Source organism: Rattus norvegicus, chromosome 1 (assembly GCF_021556685.1).
Source record: "Rattus norvegicus strain SHRSP/BbbUtx chromosome 1, alternate assembly SHRSP_T2T, whole genome shotgun sequence".
Taxonomy (NCBI): domain Eukaryota; kingdom Metazoa; phylum Chordata; class Mammalia; order Rodentia; family Muridae; genus Rattus; species Rattus norvegicus.
The window spans coordinates 168,121,768-168,140,000 of NC_141534.1; the positions used below are offsets into that span (position 1 = coordinate 168,121,768).

Here is an 18,233-nt window from a genome sequence, read left to right on the forward strand (position 1 = left end):
GTGTCTGTGTGTGTGTGTGTGTGTGTCTGTGTATGTGTGTGTTTTCAGTCAACTTCAGATATCATTGCTCTGGTACCATCAACTTTTTTTCTAAGACAGTGTCTCTTGTGGACTCTGTGTTTGCCAATAAGGCCAGGGTGGTCAGCCTGTGAGCCCTAGGGAGCCTCTTTTTTCCCATTCCCCAGTGATGGGATTACAGGCACATGCGACTATACCCAGTTTTTCGCCTATGTTCTGGTAATTCTGTGTCCTCCTGCTCATGTGGCATGTACTTTGTATTAACCTACTTCCTGGCTTGTTTTTTAAAGTGGTGTTATTTAGAGGTCTATCACAGATAATGTAACACTGTTTTTTTTTTTTTTTTTTGTGTGTGTGTGTGTTTTTGTTTTTGTTTTTTAAAGAATTTCTTCTTTCTTTGCCTCTGTTTTTAAGACATAATTATTTTTAAAATTATATTCTAGAACATATATAAATAAACTGTGAATTAGATTATTACCACATATCTTAAGCCAAAATTATATGCTAACCAATGCCCATATGTGGAATGGAAGGAATAGAACCACCTCTGGTCCTAGCACGCTGCTGCAGTAGTAGTGAAGCAAGATCACACTGCTGAGTGCTCATTGATTCATCCAAAGTACATCTTAAATTGTTGTGAGCTTCATAATATTTCATGTAACACCAGAAATGTTTGTGTATAATGGGGTGTCTGGAAGTTTACCCATTCATGTTCTACATGCAACTTTTAAAGAAGACCAGTGACAACAGAGTGCAGATTTTGTACTCAGTGATCTACCATTGGCTTGTGATTTTGCTTAGACTTTGATGCCTTGTGGAGCATCAAAATTTGAAATCATTTATTGGTTTTTGTATTCAGGGATGCCCTTGGTTTGGAAGATAGAGAAGTTAAAGAACTCAGAGTTTACCATCTTTTTGGAATTAAGACTAAGTCCAGTGAGCAACAGTTAAACAAATTTGGATAGTTAAGGCCTGTGTATGAAGTGTTTAAAACCTGAATCAGAAAGCATGCTACAGAAATGTTCATAAAGACTGGGAAGTATGTCAACAGAGCATTTCTTAAGAATGGGTCTAGAAGGTAGAATGATGTTAGAAGAGATCCCAATGGCTGTTTACACTGGCACACTTCAACTTCCATACACACAACATAATAGATGGTGTAATTCTTATATTAAAGTAAAATGGGGAATAAAAGTAGAGATCTTACGGACTTACCCAAACAATTGAGCTGGGAAAGAGAGATTGGGGATAATGTTCTGAATAAAAGAAATAGGTAAAATAAAGCCTGTGGTTAGTATGCAGGCTCTGTATTGCTGGTGTCTATCAGCCTTCAGGAGAGACTGTGTTGCAGATACAGGATTGCAACTGATAGGTGAGATGTATTCTCGTTTGTTTAGATTACTAAGGAAGGAAGGGTAGTGGCTGTTCTCTCAGGCACACTTATAAAACCTTATTGTAAGAGGTGTTTTAAGTGAATAGTTACTGAGTATCTACTAAATGCCAGACATCTTGCAGGAGCTTTATTCTCATTCATTATTATTAAAACAACCTAGTGAGGTAAATATAATTATCTTTATTTTATATAGTAAGTCAGCTCTTAAAGTAAACTTTAAAGACCTCAAAAGATACATTGTCTTTCAGGAACTCACAGAAGGTAGCCACTATGAACAGTTGTTGAATTGGGAAGTTATAGGGGTACACATGACAGAACAGTCTCGGCTTACAGCATTTTGCCTTAAGGAGTGTGCAAGACTTTGCTGGGCAGACAGCTTTGTGAAAGGAATATGAGAAGGAACATGTGAAGGTGTGGAGCACAGGAAAATATAGTATTGGGTAACAGGGAAATGTTCAGAATGGCTAGTGTGAAATCCGCATGTTGCAGGATTGTGGGTGTGGAGAGTACATAAGTAAACATCATATAAAGGGCTTTGAATACTATGCCTAGGGGGTTGTATTTTTATTCAGAAGGTAACAGAGGCATTGAAGAATGTCAGTAGAGAAGGTAATGATTAACTAACTCCACGATCATAGTATAAGGTAGAGTAGCACAAAAATGCCCAAAGTATAGAACTCCAGAGTTCCTCATTTATCTTCATTTGAATCATGAAAGTTGTAAAAATGAGGTTGTGGGGAACATTTCCGAGGTTTCTAAGAGTGTGAAGCCTGAGGACTTACAGTTAGTTTGGTTTTGGGGTTTGCCAGGTTTATTCTCAAACAAAGTATAGACAGCTTCCTTTGTATCTAAAATAGTTCTTGGCACAGAAGACATTTGATAAATATTTACTGACTGACTAAAAATAGTTGGAGGGGAGGGAGATTATACAATGACTCCCAGGACTTTCTCTTTTCAACCTTTCATATTATTTTCTTCCTTTAACTTAGTGATATGATACCTATTTTTTCATAACCAGTAGGTCTGTCTGTTAACACAGACTTAGTCCTCCAACTTACAGACAAAACTGATGCTGCTTCTTGAAACAATCCCTCTGGTTATCCAGCCCAAGTCACCTCCTAGCCTGACTTTATTTTCTATGTGACCACTTCACTTTACCTTTTCCATGGCTTCCATGATTTTGCCACATTTTCTTTACTGGCCTTACTACATCTGTAGCACATTAGGGACTTTGAGACTTGTAAACAACGTCACTTTCTGTCACTTTGTTTTTCAGAACTGCTTTTTCCATCAGTGGCACTTCCTAAGCTTGCCAACTGGTCTGATGATAGTACAAGGTCTACTCCTAGAAATTTTAATTTTGAAATTTTAATTTAGGTAATTTGAGAGGATGGTGAAGGTACTCTGGAAGATACTCTCTCTATTGTCTAATAGAGAGATTAGAACTGAGGGTAAGAATGGCAATTTCCAGTTTAAGAAATTTAATTTTTTTTATAACCCAATTACATCATTTCCCTCTTCCTTTTCATCTCTCCAAACCTTCCCATAATACTTTTCCATTCTTTCAATTTATGGCCTCTTTTTTTATTAATTATTGCTACATATGTATATGTACATATACATATATTCCTAAATACATGAATGCAGCTGATTCAGAAATACAATATTACTTATGTAGATGTTTCTAGGACTGACCATTCAGTATTGGATAACCAGTTCATATGCTCTTCCCTGGGGCAGATATTTTTTCTGCTCTTAGCATGCCCTAATTGCACAAAACTCTTCATATGGTTGAGGTGCTGTGGGCTTTCCCTCTGTCCACTTGTCTGTTAGTGCTGTCCTTGTTCAGCCCATGTTTAACCGTCATGTTGGTTGACTTTATGGGTGTAGTTTCTGATGTTCCTAGGAGACACATTCTTATGGAAACTTTATGACCCTCTGTTCTTTAAAATCACCCCCCCCCCCGCCTTGAGACTTAGGTGCTGAGTGTTTTTAAGAGGTATTTATTGGGAATGAAATTGCCATTTTTTTATTTGGGTTTTTTTGAAGCCTATTTGGTTTTAGTAATTTCACTTGTTAAATTTGTTAATTGATAGTTTGAGTTTAAAAATTCTTATCAAAGTAATATATGATTATCAGTAGTATAGAAGAGTATAAGCAATGTGAGTCCGGCCTCTCTGTCCCGAGTTATTGTCCTCTCACATTCTGTCCCCACGAGTAATCACTATAAAAGGCATGTGCGCTATTGGCTTTTATATTTTTCCTGTGCGATTTTTTCATGATTTGTTCATATAGTTTTATTCTTTTTAACAGGGCTATAGTTATTATACACATATGTTCCTGTGGACATCTCTCTGCCAGAAAATGTGCATATCCCTGTACACATGCACAAAATCTACTTTAAACACCCTTTCACGGGGTTCTTCATTCTTTTTAATAGCTGTTTTAATATCTCAGTAAGGATGAGCCCTGCCATTCATTTCCATGTTGGTAATCAATGACTGTTATAAATAATACTTTAGTGAATAAGTCGCCTGTCCCCATAAATGCATCTTTGTACACTGTGAAAGTATGAAAGTCTGTGGGGTAAATAATTGAGAAAATAATTGAGAAGGAAATTCTGGGTAAAGGTTTAATCTTTGCAAGTAGGTTTTCACTGTCAGTGTTTCTCGGAGTTCCCTCTTTGGCTTTCTAGAGATTTCCCTCACCGATCCTGGCTTTAAATAGTGTCTATAGAGACTGGAGAGATGGCTCAGTGATAAGAGCACTGGCTGCCCTTCCAAAGGTCCGGGTTCAAGTCCCAGCACCCACAGGTCAGCTCACAGCTATCTGTAGCCAAAGTCCCATGAAATCCAGTGCCCTCTTCTGATGTGCTACAGACAGGCAGACAAAACACCAACATAAATTAAATAAGTAAATAATGTCTGTAAGTTGACTCTAACACCTTTATTAGAAGATTTATTTCAGCTTAGAAAATAAAGTCAGCACCTTCCACTTCTTCATGTTTCGTCTTCTCTTTTCTGGAATGCTAAGGAGCGCTTCTCTCTGCCCGTGATTGCTCCCTTTTAAAATTCCTTTTACAAAACCTCTTTACCTTTCATCATGACTGTCTTCGTTTCTTTGTAAAATCAGCCTTCCACTACCCAGCTGCTTGAAAATCTTTTTTTTTTTCCTTTGGTTCTTTATTTCGGAGCTGGGGACCGAACCCAGGGCCTTGCGCTTCCTAGGTAAGCGCTCTACCACTGAGCTAAATCCCCAGCCCCTTGAAAAATCTTTTGTTTTTATTCTTGCCAACAAAAGGAATTTAAATTTCTGTTTAGCCATGAAAGAGGCCTATCTCAGATTACCTGACTTCTTGTCTGTGCCAGCCTCTCTTTGCCTGTGGTTCTCTAACTCTGCAGCTTTGCTGCAGTTTTCATCACAGCTCGGCCAGACTGTGAGTTGGTCTTACAATAGTCTCCTTTCCTCCTGCCAGGAACAGTAAGTATTACATGGAGATTTACATGGTACAACACTCCCTATTCCTGTTATCCTTACTGCAAGTTAACCTTGTGAACCTACCATGTACTTGGAGATTATATTTCTAGGCATGGAGAAGATCAATGGTTTGTTTTTATTATTTTTATTAATTAGTTAATTATTTCTATCTTATTGAAAATAGATTATTGTCTTCTATAATACATCCTGATTATGCTTTCCTCACCCTCTACTCTCCTCCAATCTTCCCCACCTCTCCTCCCCTTCCAGATCCACTCCCTTTCTGTCTCTCATTAGAAAAGAACAGACTTCTAAGAAATAACAACCAAACATAACAAAATAAAATATAATAAGATGAAGCAAAAACTTTCATATTGAATGTTGGATATGGCAACCCAACAGGAAAAGAGTCCCGAGACCAGGCACAAGGGTCAGAGACTCACTCGTCCTCTGAGTCAGAAGTCCCATAAAAATGTTAGACTAATAACTATACTATGTACGATAGGACTTGGCGCAGACCTTTGTAGCCCTTGTGCTTTCTGCTTTAGTTTCTGTGAGCTCATATGCACCTTGCTTAGTTGATCCAGAAGAACTTGTTCTGGTATCTGACCCTTACAACCTTTCTGCCTCCTCTTCCGAGTGATTCTCTGAGTTCTGAACAGAAGGGTTTGATAGAGACTTCCAATTTAGACACTCCCTCTTTTCACACAATGTCTGGCTGTGCATCTATGCAGTTGTTTCCATCTGTTGCCAGAGGAAGCTCTCTGATGACTGGATAAGGAAGGAACTGATCTGTGAATATAGAAGAACATCATTAGGAGTCATTTTATTATTTATTATTATTTTAGACAGGTAGTGCTTGGTTTTACTTGCGGTCTCTGGTTCTTGGTTACTGAAACAGTGTTGTGTATGGATGGATTCCTTCTTGTGGAGTAGGCCTTAAGTAAAATCAGTTGGCTACTGTGGTTGAATTCTGTGCTATCATTGCACTAACATATTTTACAGGCAGGACAGATGTAGGTCAGAGGTTTTGTGACTGGGTTGGTGTCAGTGTTTTTCTTTTGGTACCCTGCAGAGTACCTTCCCACACCAAAGAGACCAGGGTAGGGTTAAAGCTCCATGTCGGCTCCAATTTGACTTCTCCATCTTCAGTGAGTCACGTGGGTATTATCCTCAGCAATGGGGCCTGCTATCAGTCGGTTTCTGGAGGACAACCTTTTGTCTTAGCAACAGCCTGGGTTGTTTGAGAATTTCCATAGGACCTCCTTGGCTAACAACTCAGTTGAATGCAACATAATTCCATCACTGGACGCCTCACCTGACCTCCCCAGTTGAAACTCTGTATTTCCCATTAGTAGGAAACCTCATCAGGACCATCTTTATAGATTTAAGGAAGTTTCCACTGCACTAGGTTTTCACACCATCACCAAAATGCACTGCCCCCCCCATGTCAGCCATTTCTCTTTACTCTCGATCTCCACTCTATCTCTCTCTTCTTACTCCCCCCTTCCATACACACTCATCTCCAGTCCACCTGTAAAGCTGATTCTATATCCCCCTCCTAGAGAGATCTCTGTTCCTTTCCTGTTTACCTTAACCTCTTTGGGTCTACAGATTGTTGCTTGGTTATCATTTTCTTAATGGCTAATATCCTGTATAAGTGAATACATTAATATATTTCTCTTTCTGGGTCAGGGTTACCTCGCTTGGGATGATTTTTTTTTCTATCTCTATCCAATTGCCTGTAAATTTCATGATTTTTTTTAAACATCTAAGCAAATATTCAATTGTATAAATGTAATTTAACTGCCTTCCCCCCAATAACATACAAAACTCATTCTTTACTCAGGTTTCTCAATGCCAATACCTTATGTATTTCTTGTATAGTATCATATCAAAGAAGTTGATACTGGCTGGCAGTTTTAAAATTTTGCTCAATTTTATGATGTTTAGATAGAAGTGGTCACTATGAATTGTTCAGACAGGGCAGAGGCAGCGGTCAGTTAGGAAACTTACATTACAAAAGATGACAGTGGCTTGCAACAGATGGGGGCAATGCAGGAGATCGTTAGTAATCAGATTCTGCTATGTTTTGTACGTTCAAGCAAACAAGATTCCTTGATAAAAAGCTTGTGTGATTTGAGAGAAAAAAAGAATCAATTTTTTCCTATAGCCATCCATGAGATTACTAAATATATTGCAAGAAGAGTCTAGTAAAATCAAGAATTTGTTATGTTATGTATCCAAGGCCTATAAATATTTAATGTCTGTTCAGTAAGTGGTTGAAGGTTAGGGAAGCTGTCTGGAAAGCACTTTTGAAAGTTCAAGAATTATCAGTATAGGGATAGTAGTTAATGTATGAACCTGGATCAATGAATATGAAGAAGAACTGGATGGACTTTGAGACACTCCAGCACTGATTGCTCAGGAAGAGGAAAAGAATCAGCAAAAGAGTGAAGAGTAGTGAGGTACAACGAACCAAAGAGAACAATGCCATAGAGACTTGCTATTTTTACCTGTACATTAGTAAGTTGGGGCAAGAAATTGCTAAAAGTAATTTGGGAGACTTTTCTATTGCCCCTCATATCTCCTAGATAAGTGACACAGAGACCTAGTATATTTTTTTAAAAGCTTCAGACTCTAAGCTGGACAGGTTTTGAATTATTCTACCTGACTATGCTGGCCTGGCCTACTTCCCAGCCAACTCTGCAGCCACCTGTTCTGCTATCTGCCATCTTGATCTCCCCTAGCCTCCTCCTCCATCCTTATGGCAACTCCTGAACCCACCGGAGGGAGACCCTTTCTCTCTCAAGGCACGGGAGTTCCACCTTCTACTCTCCTGCCCAGATAATAGGCTGATCTGCTTTTTGTGGACCAATCAGAAGATGATAGAGAACAATATTTTACAAAATACTGAGTCAGGAAATCCTTCATAATAATGACAATAAAATATGGACCACACCCAGATCTCCAGGTACAAAAATCAGCGTTTGAAGACATAGTGCACAAAACCATTCCCTAACAATGCTACATGATAAAGTTACTTGAGCCAGGCATGGTGGTGCATCCTTATAATTCCCAACACTCTGAGAGGCTGAGGCCAGAGTATTGTGGCAAGTGTGAGGTTGGGAAATATCAAACAAGTAAACAGATCTAAAAGTGAAGCATCTGGCTGGTATCTGAATTCCATGCTTTTCAAAATAAAGACCTTGTTGTTTAGGGTATGTTTGCTGCTAGAAATCTAGTAATTTCAAAGCATGATTTTTAATGAATAGACCTGTCTTTATTGTGCATTTCTTTTTTTTTTAATTAACTTGAGTATTTCTTTTTTTTTTTTATTTTTTTTATTTTTTATTAACTTGAGTATTTCTTATATACATTTCGAGTGTTATTCCCTTTCCCGGTTTCCGGGCAAACATCCCCCTCCCCCCTCCCCTTCCTTATGGGTGTTCCCCTCCCAACCCTCCCCCCATTGCCGCCCTCCCCCCATAGACTAGTTCACTGGGGGTTCAGTCTTAGCAGGACCCAGGGCTTCCCCTTCCACTGGTGCTCTTACTAGGATATTCATTGCTACCTATGGGGTCAGAGTCCAGGGTCAGTCCATGTATAGTCTTTAGGTAGTGGCTTAGTCCCTGGAAGCTCTGATTGCTTGGCATTGTTGTACTTTTGGGGTCTCGAGCCCCTTCAAGCTCTTCCAGTTCTTTCTCTGATTACTTCAATAGGGGACCTATTCTCAGTTCAGTGGTTTGCTGCTGGCATTTGCCTCTGTATTTGCTGTATTCTGGCTGTGTCTCTCAGGAGAGATCTACATCCGGCTCCTGTCGGTCTGCACTTCTTTGCTTCATCCATCTTGTCTAATTGGGTGGCTGTATATGTATGGGCCACATGTGGGGCAGGCTCTGAATGGGTGTTCCTTCAGTCTCTGTTTTAATCTTTGCCTCTCCCTTCCCTGCCAAGGGTATTCTTTTTCCTCATTTAAAGAAGGAGTGAAGCATTCACATTTTGATCATCCATCTTGAGTTTCGTTTGTTCTAGGGATCTAGGGTAATTCAAGCATTTGGACTAATAGCCACTTATCAATGAGTGCATACCATGTATGTCTTTCTGTGATTGGGTTAGCTCACTCAGGATGATATTTTCCAGTTCCAACCATTTGCCTACGAATTTCATAAAGTCGTTGTTTTTGATAGCTGAGTAATATTCCATTGTGTAGATGTACCACATTTTCTGTATCCATTCCTCTGTTGAAGGGCATCTGGGTTCTTTCCATTTTCTGGCTATTATAAATAAGGCTGCGATGAACATATTGGAGCATGTGTCTCTTTTATATGTTGAGGCATCTTTTGGGTATATGCCCAAGAGAGGTATAGCTGGATCCTCAGGCAGTTCAATGTCCAATTTTCTGAGGAACCTCCAGACTGATTTCCAGAATGGTTTTACCAGTCTGCAATCCCACCAACAATGGAGGAGTGTTCCTCTTTCTCCACATCCTCGCCAGCATCTGCTGTCACCTGAGTTTTTGATCTTAGCCAATCGCACTGGTGTGAGGTGAAATCTCAGGGTTGTTTTGATTTGCATTTCCCTTATGACTAAAGATGTTGAACATTTCTTTAGGTGTTTCTCAGCCATTCGGCATTCCTCAGCTGTGAATTCCTTGTTTAGCTCTGAACCCCATTTTTTAATAGGGTTATTTGTTTCCCTGCGGTCTAACTTCTTGAGTTCTTTGTATATTTTGGATATAAGGCCTCTATCTGTTGTAGGATTGGTAAAGATCTTTTCCCAATCTGTTGGTTGCCGTTTTGTCCTAACCACAGTGTCCTTTGCCTTACAGAAGCTTTGCAGTTTTATGAGATCCCATTTGTCGATTCTTGATCTTAGAGCATAAGCCATTGGTGTTTTGTTCAGGAAATTTTTTCCAGTGCCCATGTGTTCCAGATGCTTCCCTAGTTTTTCTTCTATTAGTTTGAGTGTGTCTGGTTTGATGTGGAGGTCCTTGATCCACTTGGACTTAAGCTTTGTACAGGGTGATAAGCATGGATCGATCTGCATTCTTCTACATGTTGCCCTCCAGTTGAACCAGCACCATTTGCTGAAAATGCTATCTTTTTTCCATTGGATGGTTTTGGCTCCTTTGTCAAAAATCAAGTGACCATAGGTGTGTGGGTTCATTTCTGGGTCTTCAATTCTATTCCATTGGTCTATCTGTCTGTCTCTGTACCAATACCATGCAGTTTTTATGACTATTGCTCTGTAATACTGCTTGAGTTCAGGGATAGTGATTCCCCCTGAAGTCCTTTTATTGTTGAGGATAGCTTTAGCTATCCTGGGTTTTTTGTTATTCCAGATGAATTTGCAAATTGTTCTGTCTAACTCTTTGCAGAATTGGATTGGTATTTTGATGGGGATTGCATTGAATCTGTAGATTGCTTTTGGTAAAATGGCCATTTTTACTATATTAATCCTGCCAATCCATGAGCATGGGAGATCTTTCCATCTTCTGAGGTCTTCTTCAATTTCTTTCCTCAGTGTCTTGAAGTTCTTATTGTACAGATCTTTTACTTGCTTGGTTAAAGTCACACCGAGGTACTTTATATTATTTGGGTCTATTATGAAGGGTGTCGTTTCCCTAATTTCTTTCTCGGCTTGTTTCTCTTTTGTATAGAGGAAGGCAACTGATTTATTTGAGTTAATTTTATACCCAGCCACTTTGCTGAAGTTGTTTATCAGCTTTAGTAGTTCTCTGGTGGAACTTTTGGGATCACTTAAATATACTATCATGTCATCTGCAAATAGTGATAGTTTGACCTCTTCTTTTCCGATCTGTATCCCCTTGATCTCCTTTTGTTGTCTGATTGCTCTGGCTAGAACTTCAAGAACTATATTGAATAAGTAGGGAGAGAGTGGGCAGCCTTGTCTAGTCCCTGATTTTAGTGGGATTGCTTCAAGTTTCTCTCCATTTAGTTTAATGTTAGCAACTGGTTTGCTGTATATGGCTTTTACTATGTTTAGGTATGGGCCTTGAATTCCTATTCTTTCCAGGACTTTTGTCATGAAGGGGTGTTGAATTTTGTCAAATGCTTTCTCAGCATCTAATGAAATGATCATGTGGTTCTGTTCTTTCAGTTTGTTTATATAATGGATCACGTTGATGGTTTTCCGTATATTAAACCATCCCTGCATGCCTGGGATGAAGCCTACTTGGTCATGGTGGATGATTGTTTTGATGTGCTCTTGAATTCGGTTTGCCAGAATTTTATTGAGTATTTTTGCGTCGATATTCATAAGGGAAATTGGTCTGAAGTTCTCTTTCTTTGTTGTGTCTTTGTGTGGTTTAGGTATAAGAGTAATTGTGGCTTCGTAGAAGGTATTCGGTAGTGATCCATCTGTTTCAATTTTGTGGAATAGTTTGGATAATATTGGTATGAGGTCTTCTATGAAGGTTTGATAGAATTCTGCACTAAACCCGTCTGGACCTGGGCTCTTTTTGGTTGGGAGACCTTTAATGACTGCTTCTATTTCCTTAGGAGTTATGGGGTTGTTTAACTGGTTTATCTGTTCCTGATTTAACTTCGATACCTGGTATCTGTCTAGGAAATTGTCCATTTCCTGAAGATTTTCAAATTTTGTTGAATATAGGTTTTTATAGTAAGATCTGATGATTTTTTGAATTTCCTCCGAATCTGTAGTTATGTCTCCCTCTTCATTTCTGATTTTGTTAATTTGGACACACTCTCTGTGTCCTCTCGTTAGTCTGGCTAAGGGTTTATCTATCTTGTTGATTTTCTCAAAGAACCAACTTTTGGTTCTGTTGATTCTTTCTATGGTCCTTTTTGTTTCTACTTGGTTGATTTCAGCTCTGAGTTTGATTATTTCCTGCCTTCTACTCCTCCTGGGTGTATTTGCTTCTTTTTGTTCTAGAGCTTTTAGGTGTGCTGTCAAGCTGCTGACATATGCTCTTTCCTGTTTCTTTCTGCAGGCACTCAGCGCTATGAGTTTTCCTCTTAGCACAGCTTTCATTGTGTCCCATAAGTTTGAGTATGTTGTATCTTCATTTTCATTAAATTCTAAAAAGTTTTTCATTTCTTTCTTTATTTCTTCCTTGACCAGGTTATTATTGAGTAGAGCATTGTTCAATTTCCACGTATATGGGGGCATTCTTCCCTTATTGTTATTGAAGACCAGTTTTAGGCCGTGGTGGTCCGATAGCACGCATGGGATTATTTCTATCTTTCTGTACCTGTTGAGGCCCGTTTTTTGACCAATTATATGGTCAATTTTGGAGAAAGTACCATGAGGAGCTGAGAAGAAGGTATATCCTTTTGCTTTAGGATAGAATGTTCTATAAATATCCGTTAAGTCCATTTGGCTCATGACTTCTCTTAGTCTGTCTACATCACTGTTTAATTTCTGTTTCCATGATCTGTCCATTGATGAGAGTGGGGTGTTGAAATCTCCCACTATTATTGTGTGAGGTGCAATGTGTGTTTTGAGCTTTAGTAAGGTTTCTTTTACGTATGTAGGTGCCCTTGTATTTGGGGCATAGATATTTAGGATTGAGAGTTCATCTTGGTGGATTTTTCCTTTGATGAATATGAAGTGTCCTTCCTTATCTTTTTTGATGACTTTTAGTTGGAAATTGATTTTATTTGATATTAGAATGGCTACTCCAGCTTGCTTCTTCTGACCATTTGCTTGGAAAGTTGTTTTCCAGCCTTTCACTCTGAGGTAGTGTCTGTCTTTGTCTCTGAGGTGTGTTTCCTGTAGGCAGCAGAATGCAGGGTCCTCGTTGCGCATCCAGTTTGTTAATCTATGTCTTTTTATTGGGGAGTTGAGGCCATTGATATTGAGAGATATTAAGGAATAGTGATTATTGCTTCCCGTTATATTCATATTTGGATGTGAGGTTATGTTTGTGTGCTTTCATTCTCTTTGTTTTGTTGCCAAGACGATTAGTTTCTTGCTTCTTCTAGGGTATAGCTTGCCTCCTTATGTTGGGCTTTACCATTTATTATCCTTTGTAGTGCTGGATTTGTAGAAAGATATTGTGTAAATTTGGTTTTGTCATGGAATATCTTGGTTTCTCCATCAATGTTAATTGAGAGTTTTGCTGGATACAGTAACCTGGGCTGGCATTTGTGTTCTCTTAGGGTCTGTATAACATCAGTCCAGGATCTTCTGGCCTTCATAGTTTCTGGCGAGAAGTCTGGTGTGATTCTGATAGGTCTCCCTTTATATGTTACTTGACCTTTTTCCCTTACTGCTTTTAATATTCTTTCTTTATTTTGTGCGTTTGGTGTTTTGACAATTATGTGACTGGAGGTGTTTCTTTTCTGGTCCAATCTATTTGGAGTTCTGTAGGCTTCTTGTATGTCTATGGGTATCTCTTTTTTTAGGTTAGGGAAGTTTTCTTCTATGATTTTGTTGAAGATATTTACTGGTCCTTTGAGCTGGGAGTCTTCACTCTCCTCTATACCTATTATCCTTAGGTTTGATCTTCTCATTGAGTCCTGGATTTCCTGTATGTTTTGGACCATTAGCTTTTTCTGCTTTACATTATCTTTGACAGTTGAGTCAATGATTTCTATGGAATCTTCTGCTCCTGAGATTCTCTCTTCCATCTCTTGTATTCTGTTGGTGAAGCTTGTATCTACAGCTCCTTTTCTCTTCTTTTGGTTTTCTATATCCAGGGTTGTTTCCATGTGTTCTTTCTTGATTGCTTCTATTTCCATTTTTAATTCCTTCAACTGTTTGATTGTGTTTTCCTGGAATTCTTTCAGGGATTTTTGCGATTCCTCTCTGTAGGCTTTTACTTGTTTATTAATGTTTTCCTGTGCTTCCCTAAGTGTGTTCATGTCTTTCTTGAAGTCCTCCAGCATCATGATCAAATATGATTTTGAAACTAGATCTTGCTTTTCTGGTGTGTTTGGATATTCCATGTTTGTTTTGGTGGGAGAATTGGGCTCCGATGATGGCATGTAGTCTTGGTTTCTGTTGCTTGGGTTCCTGCGCTTGCCTCTCGCCATCAGATTATCTCTAGTGTTACTTTGTTCTGCTATTTCTGACAGTGGCTAGACTGTCCTATAAGCCTGTGTGTGAGGAGTGCTGTAGACCTGTTTTCCTCTCTTTCAGTCAGTTATGGGGACAGAGTGTTCTGCTTTCGGGTGTGTAGTTTTTCCTCTCTACAGGTCTTCAGCTGTTTCTGTGGGCCTGTGTCTTGAGTTCACCAGGCAGCTTTCTTGCAGCAGAAAATTTGGTCTTACCTGTGGTCCCGAGGCTCAGGTTTGCTCGTGGGGTGCTGCCCAGGGGCTCTCTGCAGCGGCAGCAACCAGGAAGACCTGTGCCGCCCCTTCCGGGAGCTTCAGTGCACCAGGGTTCCAGATGGTCTTTGGCTTTTTCCTCTGGCGTCCGAGATGTGTGTGCAGGGAACAGTCTCTTCTGGTTTCCCAGGCTTGTCTGCCTCTCTGAAGGTTTAGCTCTCCCTCCCACGGGATTTGGGTGCAGAGAACTGTTTATCCGGTCTGTTTCCTTCAGGGTCCGGTGGTGTCTCTGGCAGGGGTCCTGCCGCTCCTGGGCCTATTGTGCATTTCATATGAGAGGTGTATATATTCATTCATTAATTCCTTTTTTTAAGTGAATACATACTATTCTGTTTTGTAACACAGTTGTCCACAAGCATATCACCTTTCTTCTTTCATGGAGTTTTCACTTTGTAGGGAAATTAATTTTCTCTATATAAGCAGTTTTATGAAAATACTTGTTTTTAGCTGGGAGGTGGTGGTGCACACCTTTAATCCCAGCACTTGGGAGGCAGTGACTGGTGGACCTTCTAGTCCAGCCTAGTCTCCAGAGCAGGTTCCAGGACAGCCAGAGTCACACAGAGAAATCTTGAAGGTTTTTTTGTTTTGTTTTTTTTCTCTCAGTACTGAGGAAAACTATCTGTTGTTTGACTGTATGATAGTTTACGAGTCCTATCACCTGTCAGGGTGCGAGGCCATGGAAGACATCAGTTTTACTGAATTAGATCCACCCATGATTTTATGCTCATGCAATACAGTGGATTTTACAAAGAAGCAAGTACTGTATTTCTCCCTAAATATATGCTCATATCTAAACCAGGCGAGGATACTACATGGAATAATACCTAAGACTCACTAGTTGATAACAGTTTATCAAATTTTTGGTTTGTTTTAGATTGGCTTGGCTTTTTGAGACAGTGTCTTATGTGGCTATGGCTGAACAGGAACTTGCTGTCTAGATCAGGCTGACCTCGAAACCAGCTTGGGTTTTTCATTTTTTTATCTCAATACTGTCATCTGTTTATATTTTATGTATTGTATAATCCTGTCATTATCATAGAAAAATACTTTAAATATGAGGGAAATTCAGAAAATAAAATTAAATCTATCAGTTTTAGTGTATGTCATTTAAAAAATAAATTGCCATTTATTCTTATAAGTTATAAAAGACGCTTATAATGTAACAAAATTCTGGAACTGACTAAAGCTTTTGGCAAATTAGAAAAAAATGATTTGAAAAGGAAGTTGGCTAGAAAAAGTTAAAGATGACTAATTGTTTGACTTTGCCAAGAGGCTCTCAGTACAGTATCAGGCAAGGTGTGAGGTTTGCTTGGAGTGACTCCAGAGCACAGTGTGATGCTGGCCAGGCATGTTACAGCAGAGACAGATGTAGAGCACTGCCGCTGGTTTCTGTCTCAGACAAAATAGGTGTCTCAGGCATATAGTGGTTTTGTTCTGGGTACAGTTTTTCCAGCTGAATAGGCTTACGTAAGGCAATGGAGCTGAAAGAGAATGTGCTTTAGAGGTGTCTATTCCTTGTCTTCATTTCAGTGCTGGCACATTCTTGAGTGACCTAGTTATTCTGTAAGTCTCAGCCTTATTCACCTTGTCTGTAAAATAGGAAATTATCCATATCGAAGGAATATCATTTGTTCATGACATTGAAAGTTCACATCACTCACTCATTTTATAGTTTCACTTTGTCTCAAACTGTAACGTTGATATTCCTTCTACTCCATTATTAATAACAGAAAACTGAAGTCCCTTACTCTTCCCCACCTAATACTTGTCTATTTCTCTTTGAATTTAGGAGTATGTATCCTGTTTGGAAATCTTTTCTCGAGGGAACAATGCAGGTAGCCCAGTCCCGGATCAATATATGTGAAAACTATAAAAACTTCATTTCTGAACCTGCAAGAGCAGTAAGAAGCTTAAAAGAACAACAACTAAAGCGGGTATTGTTTATATTTTCTTTCATCTGTTATATGTATTTTAATATTTATAATCAGTAAGATTATATTAAATTGCACTTAAAACTTAGGATTTTAAAAAACATATTCTCAAATATTCCTGGCTAGCATTTTTTTTTATAAAACTCATCTATTTTATTTATTTATTTATTTATTTTTTATTAACTTGAGTATTTCTTATATACATTTCAAGTGTTATTCCCTTTCCCGGTTTCCGGACAAACATCACCCTCCCCCCTCCCCTTCCTTATGGGTGTTCCCCTCCCAAACCTCCCCCCATTGCCACCCTCCCCCCATGGTCTAGTTCACTGGGGGTTCAGTCTTAGCAGGACCCTGGCTAGCATTTTACCAGGATTTTCAACATGTGGGTTTTTTTTTTTGGTTTTTTGGTTTGTTTGTTTGTTTGTTTTGCTTTTTCAAGTCAGGATTTCTCTGTTAAGCCTGGCCATTCTGGATAGTGTTCTGTAGACCAAGCTAGAGTCCAACTCACAGAAACCTACCTGCCTCTGTCTACCGAGTGCTGGGACTAACAGTGTGTGCCACCATTTCTCAGTCCCATGTCCTTTTTGACTGAAATATTTTGTTAGCTGATAAACTAGGGTATAGTCTAAATTTGTAAAAATTGAGAATGCTCAATAAATACTTCCTAGGAATAACACCTATGCCAGGGTTTGTGGTGCACACTTTTAATTCCAACAATTTAGAAAGAGACAAAACAGATGGTTGTGAGTTCAAGCCCAATGTGGTCCCCATAGCACGTTCTAGGCCAGACAGGCCTATAGAGTAATAACATTTAAATAGCTCAAGTAAATATAGATATATAATTTTTAATTATTCATTTGATATGTGTTAAAGTAGTTACATTCTTATCCCATTAAGTCTTGAAAAAGTTTTCACTAAGCAGTCATAATTTCAAGTTGGGCCATTTTGGGAAACTTATAAGAAAGAAATTGACACATTTTACCGAATATACTAGTAACTTTAATTTTTAAAAATTTAATGTATCTGGAGTGGTGGTATACACATTAAACCCAGCACTTGGAATATATAGGCACATGGATATTTACGCATTTGAGACTGGCCTGATATACATAATGAGTTCCAGGCCACCAAAGCTACATATTAATATCTTCACTCACATGTTGCATCCAAACAAGACCAGTGACTAGTTTAAGAATAGCTGGATATGGTGATACATACCTACTATTCAGGAGGCCAAAGCAGGAACATTGCAAATTTGAGGCCTGCCTAGGCTACAAAGCCAGTTGAAGACAGACCTATCATATGAAAAATACTTTGTCTCTAAAAAAAGGATTAATTATATATGCATAAGTAAATATTTTCAAAGAACTTATTTCTTTGATTCAATTAAAAATTGATATGAAAAAGTCATTGTTGAATGCCATTTTTATGAAAGCTTGCTGTTAAAGGAAGTGTTTAATATATAACTACTATGTGTCAGAGTGGTGCTTTGTTGCTCTTACCTTAGTTTGTAAATGTCACCTGTTGAGGTAGTTATATTATTTTAATCTATGTATTATTAATGAGAAACTAAGATTAATTGGATTAAAAGCCCTGAAGTCATGTAACTAACATCTGGAAATACTGGGATTGTAGCCCAGGTTGCCTTCCCACAAAGTCCAAGTCCTTGATACACAACAGCACTTAGGTCCATTTCCCCTGAGATATCAAAGCCTCTCACATTTTCTCATTCAGGCTAGTTTAATTTCTTTTTAGCCTGGAATAAAATTGTATTAGATTCTGGGTAGAGAATTAGATGTTAAAGTATGTCCTTTTTTGGTAAATTAAGTTACCATAATACCTGATAATGAGGCCATATGAAGCTCAAGAAGAAGAAAGACCAAAGTGTTGATGCTTCAATCCTACTTAGAAGGGTGAACAAAATAATCATGGGAGGTAGAGGGTGAGAGGGACTTGGGAGGAAGAGAGGAGAGGGAGAGGAAAAGGGGGGCCAGGATCAGGTATGGGAGAAGATAGGGGAGACAAACAGAGGGTCAGGAAATTGAACAGAGGTTTGTAGCAATAAGGGATGGGAAACTGGGGGTAGCCACCAGAAAG

The 18,233-nt window shown here is 38.9% G+C and overlaps 1 protein-coding gene across 9 annotated transcripts in view; it reads left to right on the plus strand.

The window, feature by feature from the left end:
* The window catches only part of Fchsd2 (FCH and double SH3 domains 2), a 320,482-nt gene that overhangs the window by 182,720 nt on the left and 119,529 nt on the right, over positions 1 to 18,233 (plus strand). For all 9 annotated transcript variants that reach the window (XM_087558787.1, XM_087558816.1, XM_087558798.1 and 6 more), the window contains 1 exon segment: positions 15,995 to 16,139. In XM_087558787.1, coding sequence (XP_087414913.1) covers positions 15,995 to 16,139 — 145 coding nt within the window.